This window comes from Drosophila willistoni (assembly GCF_018902025.1).
Source record: "Drosophila willistoni isolate 14030-0811.24 chromosome XR unlocalized genomic scaffold, UCI_dwil_1.1 Seg144, whole genome shotgun sequence".
In the NCBI taxonomy this organism is placed as follows: domain Eukaryota; kingdom Metazoa; phylum Arthropoda; class Insecta; order Diptera; family Drosophilidae; genus Drosophila; species Drosophila willistoni.
In genome coordinates, this window is record NW_025814057.1 from 5,778,007 (window position 1) to 5,800,563 (window position 22,557).

Here is a 22,557-nt window from a genome sequence, read left to right on the forward strand (position 1 = left end):
TATTTTGTTTTAATATTTGTTTTTGGTTTTTTGTTTAGCTTAGTTATTGCTTGTCTGCTGCTGCGGCGGCTGCTGCGGCGGTTGTTGCTGCTCCCCTCTCAATCCTCGTCCAGGCTTTGCGTACGACGCTGCCGAGGCTTGGCAACAACCACATATTTACGTCCAAAATAGGGCGAATCTATGTATATATGTATGTTTGTGATGGTGTGTGTGTGTGTGTGAGTTTGGGGATTAAGGAGAAGGATTATTGTATCAATTGATTTCCATTTCACTTTTTACGCAGGAAATCTGTGTATTTGCGTGCACGCTTGCGCACTTTCTTGAAGGCATTGCCCAGACGAAATTGCTCGGCATCGGCCATGTTGTAGGTGTGCATATGCTGATGTTGCTGATGGTGATGGGATGAGGAGGCAGAGGCGGATGCGGAGGAAGCATGGCTATGCGGGTGCGAGTGCGTATAATGCGTATGCTGATGCTGATGCTGATGCGTATGCTGATGTGAATGCGGATGGGAATGATGATGATGCAGGTGAACAAAGGAATCATCGCCACTGGGATTGACCGAGCCCGGTGAACCAAGGCACGGTGACATAAGATTATGCTCGGAGGCAGCATCAAATGACTCGAAATGATGCGGCATCGGTGTGGGCGATGGCAGCGATGATGAGTGTTCACTTGCGGTTGTTGAATTGATCGAGGCATCGGCATGACCGCCGCCAATGACACCGAATTCCTTTGGCAATTCCACAATGCCCAGCGGCTTATCAAAATTCAGATGACCCGACATGTTGGTGTAGTCGTAGCTTCGATTGCAATTGTTGATGAACTTCACCTCGTTGCCGGCAGTTGCAGTGCCGGCATTTGATTGCATATTGCTGTTGAACACAATGTTGATGTTGTTCGAACTGGTCGATAGATTGATGTTGGTGGTCTGCTGTTGTTGTTGTTGTTGTTGCTGCTGATTGTGATGCTGCTGCTGCTGATGATGATGATGCTGCTCCTCCATTTGATTGAGATTCGTTTCCTTTTGATCAACATTTTGATTACCATTCTGTTGGAAATTGTTTTTATATTGAAATTCCAATGTATTGCTGGGTTGAAAAGGATAATTCTTGGAATTGTTTAATATATCCGATGAATCAATCGACTGTTGACCCTTGGACAAATACTGATGTATATCCTCGCTGGTTATTTGCAAATCCTGATCCAAATACGTATTGCATTGTATATAATTGCTGCAGCAATTGTTAAACGATTCACCCGGATCCTGATGATACAATATGGCCGTGGTGGAAGCTTCCTCCTCCTCGAATTCACAATGATAGCTGCTGCTGCGACGTTTACGTGCGGCAGCAGCTGCTGCCGATGTGCTGGGTCCCTCATCATCGTCCTGATAGCTTATCTTGCGGCATGGCTTCTTCTCCGGCTCCGGGACATGCCAGGCATCCATTTTATCCTCTTCCTCGCGCTCAACGGATCTCTGCTCGATTTCCGTTGTCGATGATTTGCTGCCATTGTTATCATTGTCGCCGGCCAGAAAACTCCAGCGTATGGGCGAGGGTGAGCAGGCATATTCGGGTAGGCCGGAGGCGGAGGCGGTCTGTTTGGCACGATCAAAGATCGAGGTTAACGAGCTATCATTGAGGCCACGCAGCGATATGGAGGTATAACTGGGTTGACGATTATTCAAACGTTGCTGCTTCCTGATGGCCGCCGATGCCGATTTGATTGAATTGTTCCGACTCAATGTGGACCGGGAATCGCCGTAGAGGCTAGTCGAATCGGTTTGATAGCAATAATCGGAGCTGGTGCAACAACTGCTCGGACGACGTGAAGACGAGCCGTACAGATCCTCGGCAAAGCATTGGGCCAACTCAGTGCAACAGGTTTTGCGCACCATCATGATCTCTTGAATCTCACGATCGGCATTGATAGAATTGGAGGACATATCGGTGACCGAACGATGACGACGACGATTCGATGATGAGCAACCATTTGAATGCCGTGACGAGGATGTATTTGTGTTGTTGTTGTTATTGCTATGATGATGGTTGCTGGTATGGGCTCCGGGTAGACTACCACTTCCAGTTGCCTGTCTTCGTTTACGACGATAATGATGATGATGGGAATGGGCATGTGATTGCTGTGGCTGTTGTTGCTGCTGCTGCTGCTGCTGCTGGGAGTGACTGTGCGGTGATGTGTGACGACTGTGATGCGGACTATGACTATGGCTGTGACTGTGGCTATGTTGCTGCTGCGGCTGCTGCTGCTTGCTGCGTTGGCAGTGACTCAAAATGGCATTCTGAGACTCCTGAGTTTGAGCCGAAAGAGGCGGCTCGTGAGAGTTCAAGTGCATTGAAGAGGAGGCTTGATCACATACAATATCTTTGTTGTCATAACTGCAATGTATATATTCGTGTGTGTTTGTTGTTGTTGTTGTCGTGTTGAATCGTATTTGCTGCTCTTCATTGCGACTGATGGCAGTTTCTTGTTGTTGTTGTTGCTGTTGTTGGTGTTCAGGCTGATGCGGATGCCGAGGCGGAGACAATGTTGGAGGAGGAGGAGGTTCAGGTGAGGCGTTGCTCCTCAGTCAAGGCCCGCTGTTCGGCAGGCAGACAGTTGGTGCTGGTTGCTGACGAAGGTGATGGGGCACAGAGGCAGCGTTCCGGCCCTGGTGTGTACTTCGGCCGCCGTCTAAAAATCGCTCGGATGCAGCTACATACATACAGGACACAGAGTGGTGGTTGGGGTTTGGGTTTTTGGGGGGCGTGGTGGGTAGTAGGTGTGGTGGTGGTGTTGGTATCGATACAAAGGAAAAAGCAGAGCAGAGTGAAAAGCAAGAGCAATAGATAAAATTAGATTAGTTCAAGAGGTCAGCCAAATTTTTCAACTTTATTTTATTGTTTTTTTTTTTCTTTTTGGGTTTTTGCTTTCAATTTATGCTTTTGGGTTTTTTTTTTTTAGTTTTATTAAATAGTATTTAGCTGTGTTGTTCCTTTGTTGTCTATTTTTCTTTTTTTCTGTTTTGTTTTTTTATTCGACTTTTGATTTAAAATTCTATCTAAAAAAATGCATGCAGTTAAATAATATAAAACAAAAAACCAAAAAAAAAAGACATGCATCATGCCATTATTTATTATTTTACCATGCCAAATGCAACAAAATTCGAATGCTAAGAACAAAAATTGGTTAATAAAAACTCATGCAAGATTAAATATTAGCTGATGATATATAAATTGATACGCTTGATAGTTAATAATTTGGTGGGAATTCAGCTTAAAGGAAATTTAAGCCAAGGCTTGTAAATAGCCATCAAAACTTTGAGAAATATCCTTGCAGAGGGTCAAGTGGATTCAAATCGAGTAACCATTTAGTATTTGAATGACTTATGTTTTGCATTGCATAGTTTTTGGCGCATTATTGGCAATTGAGTGATTGATTGATTGATTGATAGAGTCAGTAAGTGAATGATCGAGTGAGTGTTATTGTTATTGTTATTGTGATTTGTTGATCAGTCGGTTGTGTGCTGTGTGTTTATTGTTTTTTTGTTGTTGTGTAGTTAAAGCCTTTTCAGTTTTTACTTAGCCAATTATTTGATTCGCTTGTTTAATCACTTGATCTATATACGAGTATTTCTGGGTCCCATATGTTGAGTTTCACTTGCGTACTAAAACAAATAAATAAAAAATTACAAATTATACAAAATTGAAAGCTACAAATTTTGATAGTAGTAGTAAATTTATGTAAATTTAATTTATTTATAAGAAAGTTCAGTTAACTGAACTAAAGTGAACTGTCTTGTAGTTCATTTTCAATGTTTTTCTAATTTCTTTTTGGGCCTTTCGCGTCTCTTAACGATTCGTGTGCAATTTTGGGGTGTAAGAGGCATTTTCTTGTAAATGCTTTTCAATTGATTTGATTATTATTAGCTGAGTGGTGAGAGAGAGAGAGAGCTTGATTGTGGATACGTTTGAATGTGACACCTACATGACATTCTTCCGTGCGCCGAGTGTCGGCGGAAATTATCATCTCGCCCATAGTCGGCCGACTCGTCGTTATTGTAGTAACATTTGCGATTAGGAACTGGCGTTTGTATATTTGTACCATAGTTCGTATAGCAAGTGGCTGAGCCACCGCCGGCGACTCCGCTGCCGATGTTGCCGCTGGTTAGACCGAAACCTCCGCTGGCATAGCTAGTCGATGTTGGACCCAATAGATTGGTGCTATCGCTTAAAGGATATGGACCCATGCCTTCAACCGTCAATGAAAACGAGGTCGTACCAAAGACTTTAGTAATTAAAATGGCAAACAAAACGAACAAAAAACAAACAAAAAGAAAAAACAAAAAACAGAAGAGCCAACAGAATTGGCAAATTTCATGCAAGTTGTTCGTTCAGATCGGTTCGCCAATATATATATACACACATATATATATATATATATATGGTATTATATATATATATATATATATACATCATTCATTTGGTTACATACAGTAGTTGAATTGTTTAACAATTTGATTTGTGTGCATTGTTGAATTGAAGTTTCGAGTTGTTGTAGTTGTTGTTGTTGGTTGTTGGTTGTGTTATCCAGTTGATGATGATTTGATATCCAATATAAATTGTTGTTTTTTTTTTATTTATTATTATTTGGGTTTTTGTTTAAATGCATTTCATCAATTCGAGAAAATAAAATGAAAATTCATATCAATATTTGTTTTATTTTTTTTTTTTTTTGAGAAGATCAAAAATTAAATTTCAAAACTAGCACAAGCTACAAAAACTACATTAAATATAATTAAATTGTACGATTATTAATAAGAAATATATACAAAATATATTATATATGTATGAAATACATATTTCTTTTTTGGTAGTAACTATTTGCAGGCCAAAAAAAAAAGTAAATTAAAATGATTGCTAAATATGAGTTGATTGGATGTTGGTTAGTAAAAATAACATAAAAATTGTTTGTTTTTTTTTTCTTTTTTGTTTGAAATGTGAAAATATTTGCTAATTATGTTTAATTTGAATTCATTAAAAATTGTGTTGAAATAAATAAAACAAATTTCGTTTATGCGGACATGTTCACAAATGTTGATAGAGATAATTTCAATCGAATGTATCTTTTGTATGGGTATCTGTGTGTGTGTGTGTGGGTAAGTATTTTTGTGTGTTATTGCACTAAGGGGAATCGAGAAATTTTTTGGACGGATTTTTGAAATTTTAATGCCAGTTTATAGATAAAACATTACTGCAGATTGTTGTTTACTCATAATTTCGGACTTTCAGTTCTTGACTTGATTTAATTAAGTTAAGCTATCCAAACATACAATACATAGTCATTAAAATTCATATCAAAATTGAACTGAAGTAGGCGTAAGCAAAAGGTGAAGTAGAGCCTAGTTTGCTTTAATCGAAATATAGCATACTTTTTTGGGCATAATGCAATTTTCAGAGAGAGTTGTGACTTTTTGTTTTATTTTAAAATATTATTAAACATTTGGCCTAGCAATTGACTCATTGATTAAATACTCAACAAAATGTCCGAATTCCCCTAAGTGAAGTTTTATATGTGTGTGTGTGTGTGTTAACTAGTTTATTTTAGTTTTGGTTTTAAGTTTGGTTTGTGTTTACCTAGAATATGTATATGTATATATAACATACATATATACATATATTTTTGTAGATGTATTTAACTAGGTGTGTGTGTGCGTGTGTGTTTGGACAACATTGATGTTTTATTTTTTTGGTTTTGTTTTTTGTTTTTAGGGGCAATTTGCACAACAAATAAACATAAAAAATGTCACTTAATTTAAAACGAGTTTTCTTTCATTAAATTATTCTCTGAGTGTGTTTGTGTGTGTGTGTGTATGAGTGCCAGTGTATGCATGTTTCTATGCGTGTGTGTGTGTGTGTGTGTGTGTTTCTGTGTTGGTTCAGATTCAGATTCGATTCTTACGTGAGTCATGTTGGGTCTTCTCCTCAGATACCATCAAGGCGGCATGCTCGATGCCAGAATTCATTGATTGTGGCTCCAAGCTATTTGTGCAGTTTAGCATACTCCTGAAATTCGCACACTCTACGATTATGTTTTAAGTGTAAATGTATTTTAAATTTAAATTTGATTTTTTTTTTTGTCTTTTTTCTTTTTCTTTTTGGTTGTTGTTGTATTTTTTCTTTCTTTTTGTTATACTTGTTATATTTTTTTTTTTTTGGTTTTAAAGATCGATACGTATGTATGTAAGGAGGCTGAGACGTATTAAGGACCAAAAAAGTGTGAGAGTAATTGGAGGAGCAGGGAACAAAAAAAAAACAGGGCTTCTAAGAGACTAGATGTATTGGTTCCCGTCTATAGTCTATTTTTATCTATTTATTATTTCTTTTGCTGCGACTTTAGTGTGTTTTCCCCGATTTTCCTGAGTAATGGCAACCTATTTAAAGAATTATCTTTAATTTTTAAACTTCTAGGCTGAAACTTTTTTTTATAGTTGTTTAATTTTTTTAATTAAGCTAGTAAATATAAATGTAACATCAGTTACGAAAGAATTTTTCAATTTTACATTAAACTTCTTTCCTTTAATAAAAATTTTATGTGGTTTTTTTTTTGCTTAAAAATTTAAAAAAACTTATAGTTATCTTTCCATTTTTTGTAACTTTTTATCACAGAAATTTCTAAAAATATGTCGAAAAGGACAATGAATACCAAATGAATCCAAACTTGATACAAAAAATTATCAAGGCATGTTAAATTAGTTTTGTTTACGATAAAATTACAAAACTTTGCTAAAAAGAAAAGTGTTTCAATCTACGACAATATGATTAAAGTCTACATAGATTTCTTTATTGTCGTCACTCAATTGAAGGCTTAGACTGATCCGAGCCCCTAATATTCTTATACTAAGCTTGGGCAAAATCAAAGTTTTAAGAAATTGGGCTCCTGATTTTACTATTCTTCTGATATTTTGTAAATCTCTTTGTGTGTTTGTATGTGTTTTTGTGTATCTGTATGTCCTTGTATCTATGGAATTCAAGTTTACCTGAGCTGAAAGAGCTTGATATGAAAGGATACAACAGAATTGAATTGTCTTTTCGCTTGGAAGTTTATTAAGCTCGGCTTTTATATGCAAATCAAATGAACTAACATAAAATAATTGACTAAATGTCAATTAACACAATTTGTTTAATTAAATTATAGGTACAAAAAAAAAAACAACAAAAAAAAAATACTTAAAAGAAGAAGGGGGACAATCAAAATTATAATGCAAAATATCATTAAAATTATCTATATATATATAGAACATAATGGAAATAATAAAGTGTAATATTAATTGGAAAATGCTTACTTTTAATATATTTTTGTTTCTAATTTGTTTATGCTTTGCATCGGATTCAGTTTCAGTGGCCTCAAAATCGAATCAAAATTGAACGAGTTTACTTTGGTTGGTTCAAGTTGGTAAGCATTTTCTAACAAAATTTTCTGGTGCACATTAAAGTTAAATTACAAAATAAATTAAATACGGCATATTAACAACAACAACAACAACACAAGAGAAGAGAGTGGCGTAGTGTGTGGCTTGTGGTTGGGTTGGGTTGAGTTGGTTTTTATTTTCTCTTCAATTCTCGTGTTCTTGTATGGGCACTGGGCATGGTAGGGAAATGGGGGCGTTTGGGGGGAGTTAAACGTTGCGACACGGTATGGCATTGGTATTGGTTTCGGTTACGGTTACGGTTACGGTTACTGCAATTTGGTTCGCGTGTTGTTGGTGTTGCTGATGATAGAGTTACTTCTAGAGTTATCAACGTTGTCACGTTGCGAAATTTCAATGTCCGCTGTCGAGCAACTACCATTACCGTTGACACTGTCCTCGCTAAATGGGCAAACAACATAATCAGTGTAAGGATGTGTTTCTCATTTTGGTGTGTAGGTGTATAGGTGTGTGTATGTGTGTGTGTATGTGCATCTATGTGTGTTTGTATGAGTGTTTTGTAGGTGTCATTTTGAGCATTTTTGTTGTTGGATGCTTTAAACTAACCAATTTATTTTTAATGAGAGAGCGAGAATAGGACAATGTAGGTTTTTGGGAAGGGAATTGCTGCATGAATTAGAAATTGAAATTACATTTTCAAAAGAGAGACAGAGAGAGAGACAGTTTGAGAGAGAGAGCCAGGGAGAGGGAGAGATGAAAAAGGCGGCGAGGCGTGGCGTGGCATGTTGAGATGAATGTGATTGGCAAAAAAAAAGGGGGGGCTAGGGAGGACATGATGAGATATGACCTTAATATATCAATACATATATGTATATATATATATATAAGTTTGTATATATATAACTATATAGACAAAAACTGTGTGTGTGTGTGAGAGAAAGAGAGAGATAGCGACATATGTATTTATAGGAAAGAGCAGAATACTAAAATTCATATTAAATAATGGGCTATTTATTTAATGGTTTTTGATTTGTTTTTTTTTTTTCATTTTTCGATTTTTGTTTTTGTTTTTGTTTTTTTTTTTTTTGGTTTAAGTTGCCAGTTTTTGGTAACAAACAAGAACAGGCAAAGTTGAAGCAAACATGCCAAACAGACAATTTATTTGTCACATATAAAAGAGATGATAGAGAGAAATTTGAACAATTAAAGTGGCTAATAAAAACGTTAAATATTACAAGGACAGCAAAAACGAGCTACAATTTTAATAGACTTTATATTTGTTTTTGGTTTTTTTATTCATTCATTTAAAGAAGACCAGGCTTCAATTTAATATATTTGTTTTTTTTTTTTTAGTTTTCCCTTTTGCCTTTGTTTTGTGACTTCATGCAACTTACCCGTACAGTCTACTATCTCGAAATGTCCTTGTTTTTGTTTTTTTGTTTTATTTTTTTTTTTGTATTTTTTGTCAGTTTTAATTAATATATATTGATATTAGGAATAGAATGTATTTAGAGAGAGAGAGAGAGAGTGCCATTAAAATAAACTTGTTGTTATTATTGAAAAGAAAAAAATCAATACGAAACTCAAAATTAAACCATAAATGATGAGATAATGAATCTATCTTAAAATTGACCACAAATTGATCACATTATATATTTTTTTTTTTCGTTCTTTCTTCTGTTCTGTGGGCAATTGAAAAAAAGGTTTCCAAAAAACCGCATAATAAGCTTCCAAGTAAATTGAGGAAAAGTCGAAGGTGTTATGGAGGAATTTCATTCATTTTTTCAAACTAGACAAGATTCTTCTTTCAGTTTTTTATTTTTTGTGTTGAAAATTCAAACAAATTAGTTATGATTTGTAGTATCGATATGTTAGTCGTTGTCGTTAGGGTGAAGGAGGGGGTATGATGGGGGGCGATTTTGTGGTAACATACCTGCCATTATTGTGACGGAAGAGAGCCAAAATCTCTTCAAATGTTTTGTTTTTGGTCTCAGGAACCTTCTTATAGGTGAATATCCAAAATATGGCTAAGAATACGCTGAACGGTAAGAATGTATAATTCTCCAAAGCAGTCTAAAATAACAAAGTGAGAGAGAGAAAGAAGGGGAAAGAGAATGTGAGAAAGTTATTCACGTCTAGGGAGACTCTTTTTGTTTGTTAACTCACCTTCATGCTGGGGAAACCAATGCCAACAACGAAATTAGCCATCCAATTGACCAGCACGGCTATGGCCATGGCACTCGGTCGAGGTCCTTGCGAGAATAACTCCGCCGTTATCATCCACGGTATGGATCCGGGTCCAACGGCAAAGAAGACCACAAAGCCCAAGGTGGCCACCACAGAGAGATATGACATCCAGTCGATCATTTCCTGTACATAACCAAAAAACTCCTATACAAAATGCATAGTAATCTTCGCATTCTCGATGATTTGTAGGCTTTTTCTTTCATCACGATAAATTTTCTTTTTACTTTTTTTCTTCATTTTTTTTTACGAAATTTGTTTAACGAATCGTTTCGAAATAAAATGTGAACAAATCAGTCAAGAAAATAATAATTATAATAATAATTTATAAGAGTAAATATATCGTCCTAACTTGATGTCAAACACTTTTTTTTTTTTTTTTGTTCGTTTTTATGCATGAGTTGAGTTTTTGGGTTTACGTTTACGACTTAAAATTTGCAATAAATTTGAAAAATAATTATTTGGCTTAGCTGTTGAGTATTAGGTTTAGTTTAGTTTCTTGGTTCTCAAAGAGTTAAGTTAGTTTCTCAATTACCGATATCCTTTTCGCTGTCATAGAGGGAAAATGCAACTGTCGCTTGAGTTTTTCTTTTGCATAATTTGGTTTTTAAAAAAAAAGTATACTTAGACTGAAAAGAGTTTCTGTTATAAGAAAAATGGTTTTAAAACCTTAAAATTTAGATATAAAAACAAAAAAAAAAAAAAAAACAAATAAATAACTAAAAACACATAAAAAGTAAACTAGCTAACAAATGACAATTAAGTTGAGTTGAGTTTGTGTCAGAAGCGAATTTAGCTTTGTGTATACTAATTGTGGTTTGTTTGTTTTGTTTTGTTTTATTATTCTGCTATCTAAGCGAATTGTTTATAGTTGTTGTTTTTTGTTTTTGTTTTCCATAACTCGTTGTTTTTTTTTTTATAGTTTTTTTTTGCTGTTTTGCTGTGCTTCTGCTGCTGTTTTGCTGCTGCTAAAAACACTTTGCGAAATTGTGTGTTTCATTTGTGTTGTTAAATTGATTGAAAATCAAAAACTTAAATTTTGTATAAATATATATTATTCGTTAAATGATTTCGGTGTTTGGTGTTCATTTTGCTGAAGTGTATCATTTTTTTTTTTTTGTTTAAATGGGCAAAAAGCCTGCCAAGTCGAGAATAGCATCTAATTCAAGGGCTGAGACTGATTGCCCAAAATTTGACTGAACAATTGGTTTAATCAAATGGTTATAGCTAAATAATTCATATGTTAGCTACAACTAAGTGATTTCAGCAAATTCTTGATCTTAAGTCCAATCAATTTTGGGCAATCGAAACTTAACCTAGGCAAAACAGAAAACAAATTCCAAAATCAAAGCACAAAATGCATTGCATGCAGCAAAAGCAAGTTTCAAAAACTATTTTCTACAGTGTAAAGGAAACGTGCAGCTTAAAGTTATACATTTTGTTGTTTGGAAAATCTACAACACATGCGAGAATAAATAAATTTGAAGCTTTATGGCAAAATTAATTAACTAAATGCCTCAGCAGTTGGTCTAAATACTTATTATTTAGTATGAGTGTGTATTAACTATATTAGCCTTTTATATACAATGTTAGGGTTATTCAAGTTCAATTTATAAATACAAATATATTCTTTTTGTAATTGCCATTGACAAGGGCAAAACAGTTTTAATATAGAAAAATGAACAACCCTAATAGAGATTTCAATAAAAATTTAAAAAATAAAATGAATGTTTGGGAAGAGCACAGCATATAGGTAAATTGAATGCTTCAACAGACGCAGGCAATAAATTTTACTTGTTATGAATTCAAATGCATATACATATACATATACATGCACATATCTATATCCACATATATGTAATGTGTAATATGTATATGCATAGAGGGATATATATATGTATATATATACGCGTTGTATATCTCACATCAATAATTTATAGAAATACGCGCGGGACAACTGTCATGCGATATTTCAGTTTTTTTTTTTTTCGGGGGACGTTTTTTTGTTTTTTAGGTTTTAGTTTTTGTTTTTTTCATGTTTTTTTGCTTTTGCCTGCCTCTTGGGGGGCTACGCGGTTTAAACACAACTTCATGCATAAAATATTTATATGTATATAAATGTATGTATATATGTAGTTAGTTAGATATGTATGTATCAATATTCAAATAGTAGAATAAACATTCGGCAAATGCCTAAAAGTATGCAACAACAAAATGCTATCAGGCCAGGCAGTTTTCACTTTCATTCGTTTACATTTACTGGGACTAGTTATGATAGTTATGCTAAACTCTCCACATTTTTTGGCCCACATCGAACTCAAACTTGCCTTGATCAAAAACGATATTGTGATGAATATGGAGAATATGAACATGCCGCCAAGACCATACAAATGCAGAGTACGACGACCCGTGCGATCCATCAATGGTATGGAGACCAGAGTCATTACAACCTAACAAAGAAAAGAACATTATGTAAGTAAAGACTGTTGTTGTTGTTGCTGTTATTCATCATACCATAATGGCACCAATGCCAATTGTGGCAAATTTGGCGCTCTCCTCCGTCAGGCCGGAGCTCATAAAGAGCGATGTGGAGTAATAGAAAACGGCATTGATACCGCTAAACTGTTGACTTAGCTGCATCACAATGCCAATGATCAATGGCGGACGCAGTGTGGGTGAGCATATTAGCTCCATGGTCGATATATGGCTCTCGGCCTGTTGGGCACGCTCCTCGGCTCGCATTTCCTCAATATCCTCCTCAACAGAGCCAGAGGCACGCAGACGACGCAATGCTGTAAGAATAATTAATTATATATACAAGGCCATTGGAGATTTAATTTTAAAACTTTACCCTTTCTTGCCTCCTCCTCCCATTGTTTGGTAATGAGCAAATATCTTGGCGATTCGGGACAAACGGGCAGTAAAATTAATTGCAATATTGCTGGACATATGGCCAGACCCAACAGTATGGGCCAGCCCTCATTGGTGCCCAAGATTTGTTCAATGCCCAGCACCTGGGATAATAATAAACCTACAGTCACAGCCAATTGATTAACAGTACCTAAGCCACCGCGTAGATTCAGTGGCGCTATTTCCGAGATGTACATTGGCACCAATGATGTATTGAGACCTAAAAACCAAACCAAATGCATTCAATAACAGACATCAAGCAAGAGAGAGATAGAGAGAGAGAGAGAGAGCTAACTTACCGCAATTAACACCAATTATAAACCGGCCAAGGAATAACATTTCATAGGAATGACTAACTTTGGTAAAACCCATTAAACAAGCGCCCGATATACCGAGCACATTGTTTAACAATAAGCCGCCTTTTCTGTTTTTTTCCCCCAAAAAATAAAGAAAAACAACAATTTATATCACATCAACTTCAACTTCATTTACGGGTATTCACTTACCTGCCAAATCGATTGGCCATCCAGCCGCCACTGAAACCGCCGAGCATGCCACCAATGGCAAATATGGATACGGCAACTGAATACAATTGCTGTATAAATTCCTCGCTAATATCTTCGCCATAGCGATCCTTGTACACATCCTTCATGAAATTCTCAATATTCTTTTCGGGTGCATTGATCACTCCCGTATTGTAACCAAATTGCAACATTCCCAGCACCGCTGAGAATATTGAATAGGTTAGGAAGAAGGTAAGACCCTAGAAAATTCAACAAAAAAGAGAAGAGACGAAAACAAACGGAAAAACGAAAATTAAGCATAAAACGTATCAAAATTTATGAATTATTTTTTGGTTTTTGGGAATATTTGGCTTAGGCAAAGGGTGTGGGCAGGGATTGGGGGGTAGGATATTTTGGTTCTTTTGTGCGTGGTTTGGGGTGGGGGGGGGGGGGGGGGGCGTTGGAGGGGGAAGTCATCAAACGCTTTGCAAAACGAGTGTGCGCCAAAACACAAATGAAAATTTTTATTTTGTTGTTTTATCAATATTCTCAATTCTCTCAGATTTTTGTGAAACTTAAATTCAAATTAACTTAAAAATTAAAATAAAAAATTGTAATTGTAATGAAAAAAAGACAAATTTCGGTTTTTTTTGTACAAAAATGTTGTTTTTTTTTTTGATTTCTTTGTTTTATTCAAATATAAAAAATTCAACTTAAAATTTTAACTGAAAATGGCAGAGTAAAATATGAATATGTGTGTGTGTGGGTGTTTGTGGGTGTGTGTGTGTGTGGGGATGATAGTGTGGATGACAAAGCCGTCGGTGGTGGTGTATGTGAGTGTATGTGTGTGGGTGTGTGTCTGTGTTTTGTTGGTTGGATGAGGAAAGGTTTTTAGACAAAAGTTAAAAAGTTGCAATCATATTCTTGGTAGCACATTTGGTTTTCCCTTTTTTGGTTTTGTCTTAATGATGGCCAACTTTTTTGCTCTTTGTGTATGACTCAGAGTTGTGTATTTGTGTGTGTGTGTGTGTGATATGTATTTTGTTTGTTTTTTTTTTTCGTTTGGTTTATTTCGGTTATATGAATAGAGAGAGAAATGAAATTCAAGTATTTTTAATTACACAACATGGCAAATAATTTAAGCTACAAACTTGTTCTAAAAGTCTTAGCTTCCGTCTGTGCGTATGCTCCTCCAGTCTGTCGACATATTCGCGCAGCTCCTCAATTTCCTCTTTCACTTGCTGCACAGTATCCAATTCATGTTTAATGGCCACCATGTCACGTTTTACCTGTAAACAATCAATCAATCAATCGGGATGGTTGATTTTGATCCCAGACTGTTGATCATCACTTACCTCGGACACTTCACTTTGGCAGCTCTCCACCGATTTGGTCAGCTCTTGGAGCTGGGTGCGTATTTCGCACAAGGCGACTGTTGTCTCCAGGTGTCGATCGCCTCGCTGCAGCTCATCGAGTTTCGCTGATAGATTCATGCTCATCACGCTAACTTGCTTTTGCAAACTGCCATCATCATCATCATCATGATGGTGGGCGTGGCATGCGTCAGAGGGTTGGCGTTGGCGTTGGCGTTGGCGTGGACCCAGCATATGGAACATCACGTGTGCCACAGAGTTCAGTTTAGTTTCAGTTCCATTTGGTGGTTTGGTGGTTTTTGTGTTTATCGTGTTTATTTTGTTTTTGTTTTTTACAGGTCAAGAGTCACGCAACATTCAGGAGAAAGAAAATATCAGACGAAAAAAAATGCACTTTAGTTGTACGAATGCCTTCTTGGCTTTTGTAGTTTGTTTTGTTATTTTGTTTTTGTTTTTTGCAACTTTATTATGGCATTATACTACGTAATTTATATTGTTATTGTGGTGGATGTTTTCGTTTTGTTGTTGTTGTTGTTTTTGTTGTTGCTTGTGAAGCGAAACGAAATTATTTATGACCGCTTGCATTAAAATTTACTGAGCTATGCAATTATTGAAGAATGAAGCAACATAAATTTTATGGACTACAACTTAAAAATGCTAAGAAAAGGGTTTGGGGGGCAGGGAGGGTGGCATGGGTTTAGCTAGAGCAGGTCAGAGGCGGAATGGAGTGCAGAAAAGGAGGGGCAAAGTTTGAGGAAAAACGCACAGACACAGAGTCAGAGAGTTTTTGAATGGAGTCGGAGACGCAAGTCGTGGATATAGAACAAGTTGGAGTCAGAGACTTGGCAACGAAAGGATTTGTGTGTTGCAGCTAAAAAAAAAAGAAAAGAAAATACAAAAAACGGCAACAACAACAACAACAAAAAGCATAGAGCAAAAACAAGCAACCAAACAGGAAAAACGAAGAAGAAAAAATATCAGCCAAGCCACTAAGTACATAAAAAGTAACTTAAAGTAAATTGTTGGCATATTTCGTTAAGGTTAAGTCAAGAGTAATGTTCCAACTCAGTAAGAGACGAAGGAGGAGGGGGGGGGTGAAGGAGGTCCTTAGAGTGATATCCTTGCAAAAGGATAGTTAACAACAGACAGTTGGTGGAAAAATACAATTTATTATACTCTTTGGGACTACAAATGGAATTTTGTGATTTTAAATTATACAAAAATTTTGCTAAATCCTTTCTTTTTTTTTTGCTTCTGCTTTCCTTTTTTTTACATCTTTTATCTCCCTCTGTCCTCCACCCATCCCTCCTCTACTTTGTTTCTTCACAACTTCATGCTCTTTACTTTTGTAAAGTCCTTTTACCTTAATGAAAAATGGAAGCAAAAGAACAAAAAAAGGTAAAAAATATGGAAATATTGAAGAAGAATACAAGAAGAATAAAAAATGAAATGCATAAAATTAACAGAAATAAGACAGAAAACAATGATGAAGACAAAAGAAGAAGAAGAGCAAAGCAAAGTGAAAGTTAAACGATGTGCCATAGTTTTCTCTCAGTCCCCCTCTTTGTCGTTTTCTCTCTCACTCTCTTTCGTTTGAAGTACTTTGATTTGATTGTAATTCAGATTCAAAGTCAAGTCAGGAAAAAGTGCTTTTCTATTCTTCTTTTTCTTCACTTTGTAAGTCGAAGTTGATCTCATAACATTTTGTTATCATGTTGACTTTATGTGACACAGTAAGCAAATTGCTAAATTGCTATACATAGCTTTGACATAAACATGACCTTAAACCATATCATCGTCCTATACATTAGAGTTTTGTATGCTTTATGTCAGCTTTTTGAATGAAACTATACATATGTACATGAAATTCCATTTCAATTTCCCCTATTTTTTTTTTTTTTAGAGTCCAAAGCAAAATGTATAAAATTTACATTTTCATTAACATGAAACCCTGAAACAAATAAACACCCCAACTACTCCCTTGATTGTCCCTGCCCCCCCTCTGTATCAACGACCCGGTGTGCCGCCTGCCAACAATGCCGCGTGGAGGGTCGGCTGGTAGCGTGGTGTCGGGAGGGGGGGGGAGGTGTGTGTGGATAGACAGCTATATCTAGATATACCATGTCTGAAATTGAGAAGTGCTTTCTGTGTAAGAGTAAACAAAATGTAACGGTAGGGCTCGCTCTAGCTCACTAAATCAAATAGGAACAAACAAAAAAAACGAAATGCAACCCAAAAAGCCAAACAAAGCAGAGCAGAGAGAGATAGAGATAAAGAGAGAGAGAGAGCAAAAGTTATAGGCGACAGTTGCATATACCCTGCCACATACACCATACATACAAACATTGCGCATACGACGCGTATGCAGGGCCTAGCACTTGAGTTGGCTGCGCATTATGTTAATGCGGGCGCCAGGCAGGCATGACGATTGAAATGAAGCAAAAGTGGGTGATGCTGGTTGGAGGGAGGAGGGGGCGGGTGGGCGGGTGTTCGGCACTGTTGTTGGTTAGGGGACAAAAAGTTATGTTGCTGTTGCTGTTATTGTTATTGTTTTCCATTTCACGGACATTGTTGTGCTAGAGCTGGAGCATAAAAGGATTATTTTATGCATACATCAGCAGGAGCAGCAACAGCAGCAACATCGAGGATATTCGAGCGCATCCTGTACAAAGTTATTGTTCGCCATGAAAACAATTGTTGTTTGTTGTGCATATGTATTGGCATATCTCTCTATCGGCGTTGTGTTTTCGTATGTGTGTGTGTGTGTGTGCGTCTGTCAGCTGCAGGAATTTTCGGTTTTGTGTAACGGATTTGTATACGTGAGCATTTAATAAATTTTCTGCCAATTTCTGTTCTGCCGCTTCGGTTGCCTCTTCTTCTGATGCTGCTGATGCTGCTGCTGTTCCTGCTTCTGCCTTTTGCATTCATTAAATGCTCCCTCGAGTACGTGCCACAAAATGTTGGCATTCTCATTCATATTACCAAATATGACTTGTCTTTTCTTTACTTTTTTGTCAACAAAAATTATGCAAAAATGTAACTAAAAATTGTTATCAACACAATGAGAATGGTTTGCACTTAAAGGACTCGTTTTCCCCTGCATCCAATAGATTCCTTAAGCCTTATATTAACCAGATGCAATTCATCATTGCAGTGACATATTTTCTAAAAGTAAGAGAAACTGTTTGACTTTTATGGCAAATATGAAAACTTTAATTACTACAGTTAGTAATTTTTATGCATTTGATACTTTTTGAAGCCCGACTTGGCAGGAATACGAATATTTAGAACCGAATTGGCCCAGCTCGAAGACAACTCGGCTTAGACTGTGCTATTTACATTGCCAAAAAAGTAATTATTGCCGTCTAAATACGGGGTATAATTGAATAAAGGTTTTCAAAAATTATATATATTATTTCGAATCTTAAAACTAAAGAAATTAATAGAAAACGAGAAATTTGTGTTCTTGTGTTAAGTCTAGGATCGATCCAGCATAAGTCAGCAAGGTTCATATCGACCTCTAGCTGTTTGTTAAACTAATGTCCTATATAATCTTAAATGGTAATCTATTCTCTTTTTAATGCTGTTAGAAGAAACTACAACAAATTTAAATTTGAATTAAAATTTTTTAAAGAACTTAATAGTGGAAAGCTCTTTTTCGCACTTCACTTTTTTTCAGCAGGCATAGACGAGGAAGAGTTGCTATTTTTGGGAATTATTTGCAAGGGTAAAACAAATTCGGCATTTCGAAATTAAATATCTTGTCTCATATTTGCAAATTTAAAATTTTTTGTTTTTAGAAATTACAGCCAGAGCACAACAAAATAATAGTATTTAAATGTTAAATCTGGATAAAACACTTTTATGGGCATTAATGCATATATATTCCCGCTCAGATCAGTCTATTTATAAAATATTTTCAATTAAAATTGATTAAAAAAAATAAAATCAAAATATCAAGGATTAAAAAAAAAAACGAAAAAAAAAAAAACGAAACACAATTTCACCAATTGGCATATTAGGACATTCACCAAACTTTTTCTGTTCTTTTTCTTTTTTTAACCTTAATCATTTTTTGTTATTTTTTTTTTTTGTTGAGTTTTTTAAGCATTTTTTTTTTGCTTCTTTCAGAGTTTAATGGCCGTTTATATGTGTATATATATATTTTTCCCTTTATTTGTTCATATTCAAAATCAATTTACATATTCTGGTTTTATGCTGGTTTTTGTTGTTGTTTTTTTGTTGTATTTTGTGGTCACGTATATGCATTTTTTATATTTCACATAATTTGCATGATTTATTATCACAGATTTAGCGTTTTTATATTAAATGATAAATTTTCTCTTGCATTTCGTATTTTTTTTTTTTAGTTTTTTCGTTCATATTTTTGTATTTTTTCTTTTGGTATACTTGAAATGGAAATATGCAAAGAATGATGATGAATTGAATGACTTTGATTTGTGTTTTTTTTTTTTTTTTTAAAGCAACAAACATACTTTTTGGATAGTAGTTTTTTGTTTATTACTGTTTTAATTGTAATTGTTTTTTTCGATATTCAACATATATATACATATATACATATATATATATATATATATACATATATCTTCTCTTTTTTAGAAATAATTTTTTGGTGATCTGACCATATTACGCCAATTAGTTTTTGGTCGTTAAACCACAAAATTAACCGAAAGCGAAAGAAAAGTGTAGAGGAAATTAAAAAAAATATAATATAATATATAATAATTTTTTCAATTAAATAGAAACCAAAAGAAGAAAATGGAAAAAAAAAACAATAACACAGAAAAAACCTGAAAATATTGTGTGACATATTGACTGACTGACTGGCTGGCTGATTGACTGACTGGCGGATGTATAAAGATTACGCACAACTATGAGAGGTGGTTAAGGGGTTTGGGACTGGGTTAAGCATTTGGGGCTAAATTGAGTGTGGAGAGAATTGTGCGGGATGAAAAAGCGGGGGGGGCGGAGGTTGGGTTAAGATAAGCTAATTATGAGCATGCAAAGTGATGGCAGTGTGTGTGTGAGTGAGTGTGTGCGTGTGTGTGTGCGTGTGTGTGTGTGTGTGTGTGTGGTGTGGTTTCGTGTAAGTGTGTCAAAGTGGCCAACCACATGCTGATTGACTCACTGACATACACTTAAACAAATAATATATACATATATTCAGTTTCTCATCTATTTAAATCCATAAAGAAATCTCAATTATTTATAATGATTAAAGCTTTGCATATATATATATATATATAAATTGAGTGAAATGATTATAGTTAAGATATACATATTTCAATTGTGCATAATTTAAAGTGCGATTTATGAGACACTAAATGAAAAATGTAAAAAATTACTAGAAATTATTTTTAGCAAGCATTTTGAAAATTGAGCATGAAAATTATTTAACAACAAACAAAATCAAATTGATCTGTTCTCGTTTTCGAAAAGTCTCAATTGATCAACGATTCCCAACGCTTTCCTTTTGACAAATTGATTCGATGTACCTAAATTTTAAATGTGTTTAATTCATTCATTCACTCATTTTTTTGTAAAACCTTTTAGATATTTGGTCTGCTTTGGTTCTAAAACTGTTTTGAATCTGTTTTGAATCTAAATTTACCAGAGTTTCTTTGTTTTTTTGGTTCTCTGTGATGTTTCAAATAATATCCTTTGAGCTTTGAGTTCTCTAAGATTCATATAAAGTTGGTCTCATTTTTTGGGGCTGAAGGTTTTTTCAACTATTATTTTTGAAATATGTTGGGATACTTTTAATTTAGCTGAGTGTGGCCAAGGATGTTTGTCAATGGTTTTAAACGGGTGAGTGTGAGTGTAAGTGCAGAAGTGTGTGTGTGTGTGTGTGTGTGTGTGGGAGGGTTGGGGGGTAGAGAAAGTGTGTAGATATGTGGATGGATGTGCATTGAAGTGTTCACTGTGTACAGCGACTTAATGGCACTCAAACACTTTTCGGCATGTCATAAAAAACATAACACACACACACACACACACACACACACACACAGACAGACAAACAAGAGCCAAGCCAAGAGGGAGAAAGGAAGTCAGAGTGTGAGAGAGTATAAGTGAGATGAGTGAATGAAGAGGCAGGTCAGCAGCTGTTGGATTGTTGTGGCTACTCTCAAGGGCTCTCTTCATAGAAGGATGATGGCGATGCTGATGCTGATGATGCCTATCCCCATTATCCATTCATTCATTCACTCACTCATTCACTCTCTCGCTCCTCTATAAAATACCTTTTATCTTTTTCGGCCTACAAAATTCTTTCTACTCAACCCATAGCCCATTGGGCAGTGGTTGTAAATGTTTACCACAATTAGTAGATTTTACAACTAAATTAATTTAGTCATATTAATTGAATTTTAATTGTGTCTACCATCTATCTATCTATCTATGCAGAAGTGTGTTTGTATGTGTGTATATCATAAAAACAAAAAACGATAGGAAAGAAGTGTGAAAATTCATTGCAGCAGCAGCAAAGAGAAAAAGGACAAAAACCATGCAATTTATATGTAATAATGATTAAATTTAAAATGAGTTTAATTTGAATTAGAAACAACGAGCAGAGTATAAACAAAAACAACAACAAACAGAGACAGACAGACAGAGAGAGAGAAAGAGAGAGAGAGTGGGAACGAGCGAGCGAAAGAGTCTGAGAGATGGCAAAAGAGCAAGAAAAGTTTTTTGGTGAAAATTAATTGATCTTAGTTAAATTGCATACTCATTGAGTGGCGTGAATACCAAACCACTTTGCGTGTGGCTTCAGTTGTTGTTGTTGTTTGTAGTTGTTGGTTGATGTTGTTGTTGTGGCAATTGAAAGTAGGCGAAATAACAAAGATTAAGTACATATATATATATAGTATGTATGTATGTATGTATGCATGTATGTATGTATGGAGGTTTCACATGATATATTACACATACACAATCAAGTGAAATGAATCAAAATCAATTTATCTAATTGTAAGTGATTTGGCCAACAACAAAATCAAATAAATTCTTAAACAATTCGACAAAAAGCAGCAGCAGCCAAATGAATGTGTGGCTAATTAACCAAGTTTTTAATTAAAATTATATAAAAATTTACAAACACACACACGCACACATACACAACACACACACACACTCATACATACATATTTTGTTTATATACAAAGTGAAAAAAAATTATATGCATTTGTTTGCTTTAATTTGAAAATATTTGCTTTGTGTTCTTTTTTTTTTTGGTTTTTTTTTGCTTTTTGAAATGATGATGAAGTTGTTAATGATGATCATATGTATTATGGATAATGCTGATGATGATGATGATGATGATTATAATGGAAATTATGAAAAAATCATGTTTTTAATTATTAACTATGGCTTTTGTTATTTGTTGTTATTATTATTATTGTGATTAATATTAATATTAATAATATGTATTTGGAGTTGGAATTGCATATGTACCTGGGTGGCATTGTGCCCATCATTTTGTTGCCTTTTCTTTCTTTCTGTTTCGTTAGAGGGAGGAGGGGGTGTTTTTTTTTTTTGGTTTTTTCTTTTGGTTCGTTTGTTTGATTTTTGTTCTCGCTCTTGTTAATTATTATTTTTTTTTGTGTTGGCTTTCTTTTTCTTTTTTTTTGGTTGTTTGTTTCTCTTTGTTGTTTTTAGTTAGTTAAGCTTAATTAATATAGATTTTGTTGTTTGCATTATGCTTGGCCCGAAGTTTTGCGTTTTATATATTGAACGTTTTTTTTTTCTTTCTTTTCGCTCTTTTCTGTGCTTTTCGTTTGTTTTTTTGGTGAATGTCGCAATGTGCCCCGTTTCGGTTATTTGATTCGTGTTTTCGTTTCTTTTTGTGTTTTTCTCTTTTTCTTTTTGAAAATTTTTGTTGTTGTTGTTGTTTAGGGATAAAGGACAAAAACAACACACACAAAACACAATGAATGCCCTCAATGAATAATTGACATTATATATTATTATTTTAATATATTATTCTTTTTTTTGGTTTTTTCTGCTGTAGTAGGACACACACACACACATTTAAATGAACATAATTTGCGCAAATCTGTGTGGGAATAAGGAGGAAGAA

At 35.0% G+C, this 22,557-nt stretch overlaps 1 protein-coding gene across 1 annotated transcript in view; it reads right to left on the reverse strand.

Annotated features, from left to right (window-relative positions):
- Positions 1-22,557, reverse strand: part of LOC6639366 (glucose transporter type 1) — a 31,781-nt gene continuing 9,224 nt past the window's right edge. The window contains 11 exon segments of the mRNA XM_047012173.1: positions 1-2,715; positions 5,962-6,065; positions 9,363-9,502; positions 9,596-9,820; positions 12,001-12,123; positions 12,188-12,465; positions 12,525-12,803; positions 12,883-13,007; positions 13,090-13,346; positions 14,238-14,375; positions 14,442-14,607. Of these exon segments, the coding sequence (XP_046868129.1) occupies positions 269-2,715; positions 5,962-6,065; positions 9,363-9,502; positions 9,596-9,820; positions 12,001-12,123; positions 12,188-12,465; positions 12,525-12,803; positions 12,883-13,007; positions 13,090-13,346; positions 14,238-14,375; positions 14,442-14,607 (4,282 nt within the window). The 3' untranslated portion in view covers positions 1-268.